General features: G+C 58.6%; 1 protein-coding gene across 4 annotated transcripts in view; it reads left to right on the top strand.

Moving 5' to 3' along the window:
• KIAA1522 (KIAA1522 ortholog) overlaps nt 1-6,696 on the top strand; it is a 27,588-nt gene extending 20,892 nt beyond the window's left edge. For 3 of the 4 annotated variants that reach the window (XM_006094222.3, XM_006094224.3, XM_006094223.3), the window contains 6 exons: nt 237-407; nt 495-550; nt 834-957; nt 1,548-1,664; nt 1,755-4,307; nt 4,693-6,696. In XM_006094222.3, coding sequence (XP_006094284.1) covers nt 237-407; nt 495-550; nt 834-957; nt 1,548-1,664; nt 1,755-4,307; nt 4,693-4,715 — 3,044 coding nt within the window. In that variant the 3' untranslated portion in view covers nt 4,716-6,696. Of the gene's footprint in view, nt 1-236; nt 408-494; nt 608-833; nt 958-1,547; nt 1,665-1,754; nt 4,308-4,692 lie in introns of those variants that run through there. The other variant, XM_023758454.1, reaches the window with a different exon arrangement.
• Nucleotides 6,697-6,773: the final 77 nt, after the last annotated feature.

Genomic DNA, 6,773 nt, shown 5'->3' with positions numbered 1-6,773 from the left:
AGTACATACTTCAATACAGGGCTCCACCCTGTCCTCTAAGGGTGGCTCTGAGGGCCGGCCAGAGGGCTCTGTAGCTCAGAACTGTGGGTTGTGTCTAGATTGGCAGAAGTGGGCACTGCGTGTATGTGCAGGAGCCCTGTGCTGTCTGGGCACTGTCAGTGCCCTTATGGTGCCTGTGCATCCTGAGGACCCAGATGCCTTTGGGCCTCACTTCTCTCCCTCTTCCATCCCACCAGGCTCAGCCAAGGCTGAGAGCGACAAGCGTCTAAGTGGAGGGCCCGGCCAGGGGCCAGGGTCTGTGGTGGATGAGCACCAGGACAATGTCTTCTTCCCCAGTGGGCGGCCGCCTCACCTGGAAGAGCTGCACACACAGGCCCAGGAGGGGCTCCGTTCCCTACAGCACCAAGGTAACTCCCCCCCCCCCCCCCCCCAGTGCTACTCTCAGCTCCCACGATGAGAGGCCTAGCCCAACACACCTTTCCGGTATCTTCCAGAAAAACAGAAACTGAACAAGGGTGGCTGGGACCATGGAGACACCCAGAGCCTCCAGGTGAGCCCTGCCCCCAGCTCAGTGTGACTCTGCTTTTCCCTCCCTGCTTGACCTCTGGCAAGTATGTCTCTGAACCCTTTTGGATCTCAGTTTCCTTCCTGTATCATGAAGGGCTGGAGTAGGTGACCCCTGAGGGGCTAGTCCAGCTGCTGTAGCTCAGTGCTAGGTGATGCTGGGGACAAGCTGAGTCAGACGTTCCAAGGGGGAGCTCTGAAGACGCAACAGTAGCCCCACCCAGGCCTCTGCGGTGGTCTTGGGTCTGATCTCCTTTTTCCCTCCACAGTCCTCCAGGACCGGGCCGGATGAAGACAGCATCTCCTTCTGCAGCCAGACCACATCCTACACGGCTGAGAGCTCCACGGCAGAGGATGCTCTCTCCATCCGCACAGAGATGATCCAGCGCAAAGGTGTCCGCTCACCAGCAGGGATTCTTGGACGGAGGGGGGATGGGCACATCTGGGCCCCCACCCCTGCAGCTTGCCCCTCGCCTCCCTGTCTAGTGTTTCTCAAGGCTCTGTGATTCCGAGAACTCAGGAACACAGTACCCTGTGTGCTCTTGAAGAGTCATGACGCACATTAACTGCAAAGCGGGACAGTTGAGAGTTGGGAGCCCTGGGTTTGAGCCTGATGTTGCTACTTACCACCTGTGTGACCTTGGGCCAACCCTTAACCTCTCTGAGCTTCCGTTTGATATTCTATAAAAGTGAAGACTAGAGTACTTATGTTATTGGGACGAATGCCAAGTATTTAGTGTGCTAACACGTAATAAGTGCTTGCTAAATGGAAATTATCATTATTGACCTAGTCAATGTTAAAGCCTTCCAGAAGTCTTACAGAAAAGAAGCATTTAGCTTTGTTTAACTAGCTTTGCCCATGTCTACTTGACGATGGAAGTCTTTTTTTCACAGAATTCTTACTAATATTCTATAAAGGTACTGCTCTGCAGAATGTCCTGAGGCCTGCTCTAATGGTTTCTCTCCCCTGCACTGGCCCCCAGGCTCCACCTTCCGACCTCATGACTCATTTCCCAAGTCATCTGGGAAGTCGGGGCGGAGGCGGCGGGAACGGCGGAGCACGGTGCTGGGACTGCCGCAGCATGTGCAGAAGGAACTTGGTGAGCCCTGGCTTAGGGGGGCAGTGGTGGTGGGTAGGAAGCCCTGGCCAAACCCTCTGCTGACTCCCAAGTCCTTCCTGTCCGTTCCAGGCCTGCGGAATGAGCGTGAGGCACCAGGTACTCCTCGGCCTCCTGGTCCACGGGATGCTGTACGGATCCCCACGGTGGACGGCCGCCCCACCAGTCTGGCCTCAGGAGCAGGCGTCCGGGTGTCCCTGCAGGCGCTGGAGGCAGAGGCGGAGGCTGGGGCCAAGGCAGAGGCCATGCTGCAGCGCCACATCGAGCGCTTCTACCGGGATGACACCTTTGTCGGCCGGTCCACAGGGGCTCAGCCCCCACCGATTCCCCGGCCCATGTCCCTCGCAGTGCCTGGACTGACAGGAGGGGCAGGGCCTCTAGAGCCTCTGAGCCCAGCCATGTCCATCTCACCCCAGGCCACCTACTTGTCGAAACTGATCCCACATGCTGTGCTGCCACCTACAGTGGACGTGGTGGCCCTGGGCCGCTGCAGCCTGCGCACGCTGAGCCGCTGCAGCCTGCTCTCGGCCAGCCCGGCCTCCGTGCGCTCGCTGGGCCGCTTCTCCTCGGTCTCCAGCCCACAGTCTCGCAGCCGCCACCCTTCCTCCTCCAGTGACACCTGGAGCCACTCTCAGTCCTCTGAGACCATCGTGTCTGACGGCTCCACCCTGTCCTCTAAGGGGGGCTCTGAGGGCCGGCCAGAGGGCTCTGTAGCTAGCAGTAGTGTGGCACCCCCTCCCCAGGGGGGCAGCGGGAGGGGCTCTCCCAGTGGGGGCAGCACTGCCGAGGCCTCGGACACTGTCAGTATTCGGAGCAGCGGGCAGATGTCCAGCCGGAGTGTGTCCCTACGTAAGCTGAAGCGGCCCCCACCACCTCCCCGCCGGACCTACTCACTCCGTCAGCGGGGCTCAGCGGCCCCTGACGGGCCCTTGGGGTTGCCCCCCAAGCCAGAGCGGAAGCAGCAGCCACAGGCGCCTCGGCCGCCCACCACTGGTGGGCCAGAAGGGACGGGGGCAGCACCCTGTCCGTCCAACTCGGCAGGCAGCTGGGTGCCTGGCTTGTCTCCAGGCGGCTCCCGCCGCCCCCCACGCTCCCCAGAACGGACGCTCTCACCCTCCAGTGGATACTCCAGCCAAAGTGGTACCCCTACCCTCCCTCCCAAGGGTCTAGCGGGGGCCCCTGCTTCCCCAGGCAAGGTCCAACCCCCTAAACCCGAGCGTGTCACTTCCCTCCGGTCTCCTGGGGCCTCTGTCTCCTCCTCCCTCACATCTCTGTGTTCCTCCTTCTCTGACCCAGCCCCCTCAGACCGTTCTGGTCCCCAGATATCGACCACCCTTGGTGACAGGTTTGTCATACCTCCTCACCCCAAGGTGCTGGCCCCCTTCTCCCCACCTCCCTCCAAGTCCAAGAGTCCTCACCAAGCTGCCCCTGCTCTGGCTGCCCCTGCTGTGGCCCCTGGGCCTGTCTCTACCACTGATGTCAGTCCTGAGCCCTCTTCCACCCCCCAGACATCCCTGACCCCAGCACAGGAGTCTCCCACTGCCTCCAAAGACCAGTCACCCCCGCCCTCCCCACCCCCATCTTATCATCCACCCCCTCCACCCACTAAGAAACTAGGGGTGGTTGAGGAGGCCCCGCCTGCCCCAGAGACTGAGGAGCCCCTCCAAGATCCCAGCTGGCCCCCACCCCCACCTCCGGCACCTGAGGAGCAGGACCTGTCCATGGCTGACTTCCCCCCACCAGAGGAGGCCTTTTTCTCTGTGGCTGGCCCTGAGCCTGAAGGCCCTTCAGACGCCCCAGCCCCTGTCAACTCCCTGGCTGATTCACCCTCAGCTACTGTCTCTCCTCAGAGGCAGCCCCCTGGTACCCTAGATTCTCCGGCTCCGCCAGCCCCCCCTGCTGCTTCTGTCACAGGGCCGGCCAAGCTCCCGCGGAAGGAACCAGTGGGCTGCAGCAAGGGCGATGGGGTTCCCAGGGAGGATGCCGGTGCGCCCCTGGTCACGCCCTCACTCCTGCAGATGGTTCGACTGCGTTCTGTGGGTGCTCCCACTGTGGCTCCAACCCCAGCATTGGGGCCATCAGCCCCCCAGAAGCCACTGCGAAGGGCCCTATCAGGGCGGGCCAGCCCAGCACCTGCCCCTTCCCCAGGGCTCCATGCTGCCGTCCGACTCAAGGCCTCCAATCTGGCTGCCAGCGAGGGTCTTGGGAATGCCCAGCCCAATGGGCCGCCTGAGGCAGAGCCACGGTCTCCTCAGTCCCCTGCCTCCACGGCCAGCTTCATCTTCTCCAAGGGCACCAAGAAGCTGCAGTTGGAGCGGCCCGTGTCCCCTGAGAACCAGGCTGACCTCCAGCGGAATCTGGTGGCTGAACTTCGGAGCATCTCAGAGCAGCGGCCACCCCAGGCCTCAAAGAAGCCACCTAAGGCTCCCCCACCGGTGGCCCGCAAGCCCTCTGTGGGGGTACCCTCCCCCACGTCCCCCAGCTTTCCTCGGGCCGAGCCCCTTGCTGCTCCTCCGAGCAATGGGCTCCCTCATGTCGAGGGCAGGACTAAGGGGGAGCCGGCCGAGAATGGAGGTGTCATGCAGCTGGTGGGCCTAGAGGAGAAGCTGGGTCCTCCTGGCTCAGGTACAGTGGGCAGTGGTGGGTGTGGTCCCATTGCTGGTGATGGGACTAGACATCTAAGTCCTACCATTTGGGATTGTTCTTGGGTCTTCAAGGCTTCAGGTCTCAGGATGCCGGGAAGGGTGAACTGAGCTACAGTGTGTGGGGGGCTTTGGAGTCAGAACTACTAAGTTTGAAGTTCAACTTTGACATTTAATCTACCCATCCTAGCCTCGAGTGTGGGCAGTGGCGCCTACATTATAGTGTCAGGATGTTTGTAAAGTGTTAAGCACAGTGCTGCTAGCATGTTCAGTAATTGAGGTTGGGGGATGAAGTAAGAATGTGTCTTGGGTTCTGTCCAGAGCCAAGTGGGGAGGCCCCTTACTGAATCTCCCCTTTTTCCCCACAGACCCACAGAAAGAGCTGGTCTGACCACCGGGCACCTCCCTGGCTCTGCTGACCCATCCCAGGAATACAATCTCAGGGACCTGAGCAGCTCCGAGGATGAGAGGATACGGCAGACACTTAACCTAACAGAGAGGATGCCTGCAGCCTTAACCTCCACGGCCTTCAACATTTATGCAAGCCTGATGTTGACCCTGTCCTCCAAGTCATCCAGCTCTCATGCCTTTTCCCGAATGGAGTCACCTCTGGCGGCTGCCACTTCAGTCTTGGCCTTAGCCTCATCTTGAAGGAGGTAGCTGGTCGGAGCGGGTGGCTGCGCCCCATGCTGGCCCTGAGGCCAGAGTTGGGAGCAGAACACCTCACTTGAGTTCGTTTCTTTTTTTTTTTTTAAATATCCAAATCATGCACATACTGTAGTCCAGAATCAAAGCACTTTTGAAAAGAGACTGCATGGCCATCCTCCAGGGCCCATGAAGCCACATTCCAAGGGCCTGTTTACATGGCAGCAGCATCAGTCATAGCCAGCCCTGAGCTGGGACCACCCCCTTCCTCCCATCCAGTTTGCTCCTTTTCTTAGTTCTTGGAGGTGGGCAAGGCTTTGTATCCCCCCGGGCTGGAGGCAGGAGCAAGGCTGTGGAATTCCAAAGCACAAGAGGTGCAGCAAGGGTTAGCCTTCCTGTACCTCAACTTACACCAACCACCCTCCTGCCTTCCAGCTATGCTAGGTGCTCCATGCGGGGAACAAGTGGGAGACGGCCAGGGCCCAAATGGGCGGGGCAAGAAAGAGCCAGAGAGGAGGTCCTCAGGCTCTGTCCTCAGAACAGAATGGGAATCATCTCGGGGGACACTGGCTCTGTTCCTTGTTTTACCTGGTCACGTAGGGGTGGGCAGGCACAGTACTTCAGACAGGAGCCCACGGGCTGTGTCCCTTTCAGCTGGTCGGAAGTACTGAGGAGGGGATGGAGGAGAGCTTATTTGGGCAGTGGGCCCAGTCCCAGCCCTACAGATTGCATTCTCTGGCCTTTCTTTCCTCGCCTGGGTTCATGTCCTCTGTGCAGCTGCTTTCAGCACAGGTGGTTCCACTTGGGGGAGCTGACGCCGAGTGACAAGGATGGGAAGCCAAAGGTGCATTCTATTCCAGACTCTTCCCTAGTCAATGCAGGGGGGCTCAGTGCTCCAAGGGGGCAGGCTGGGTGATTGCCCCCAGACATCAGTCTCTGCTACTGATCTCTCCTCCAGGAATTTTAATGACCTTCCCGTTTTCGGCCCTTGTCACCTATCTAGGTAAGCTGGCTTCCCCACTGGCCCCTATGGCTCCAGTGACCCAGGCTTGAGTCTGGCAAGGAACCTTGCCATTAGTCGTTTTTCTTCCAAGGAGAGCTTGACCTCATTCCAGAGTAAGAGCTGGGAAAAGGGATGTGGTATGAGAGCCCAGGTTCCTCTGGCCCTCGCTCACTGCTTCCTCCCTGGAGCTGTAAACCGATGTTCCTCCCTTGCCCTTTGGGTGATGAGCTGCTGCTAGGGACGCACTGTGCCTGCCCAGTGAGTTGGGGAAAGATGGTCAATAAACATCGCTCTGCTCAGCTCCTGATCCACACCCCCGAGAACCAGGTCCCGGTAGCAGCGTTGGAGATGCTGGAGGTGGGAGGAAGCCCAAATTCTCTCTTTCCCTCCCTGCTGTCAATGTTACCCAAGCTCCTTTTCCTCAGTTAGTCTTCTGAGTTTATTTCCCCACTGGGTGGGACAGAGTACGAAGGAGAAGGGAGGACCTAGAAGCAACCCTTCTTTGTCCTTTGGGGTAAAAGAGCTTGATCTAGTGCAAATGGAGAGACCAAAAGCCTCTGATTTTTAATTCCCATAAAAATGTTAGAAGTATATATATATATATTTCTTTAAATTTTTGAGTCTTTGATATGTGTGTACAAACAATCCATTCCCTCTGCCCTGAAGCCTGAATGAGACACATGAAAAGCTGTTTCAAAGGTGTTAATTAAATGATTAAAACTTGGCTGTGGCCACTGCTTCTTAATGGGGGAGGGGCGTGGTGGTGATTGAGGCCCACATTTAGAAGGGAAAATGTTCTCG

Source organism: Myotis lucifugus, unplaced genomic scaffold (genome assembly GCF_000147115.1).
Source record: "Myotis lucifugus unplaced genomic scaffold, Myoluc2.0 scaffold_131, whole genome shotgun sequence".
NCBI lineage: Eukaryota > Metazoa > Chordata > Mammalia > Chiroptera > Vespertilionidae > Myotis > Myotis lucifugus.
Note: the sequence above shows the minus strand (reverse complement) of the source record. Positions and strands in the feature narration are given on the sequence as shown.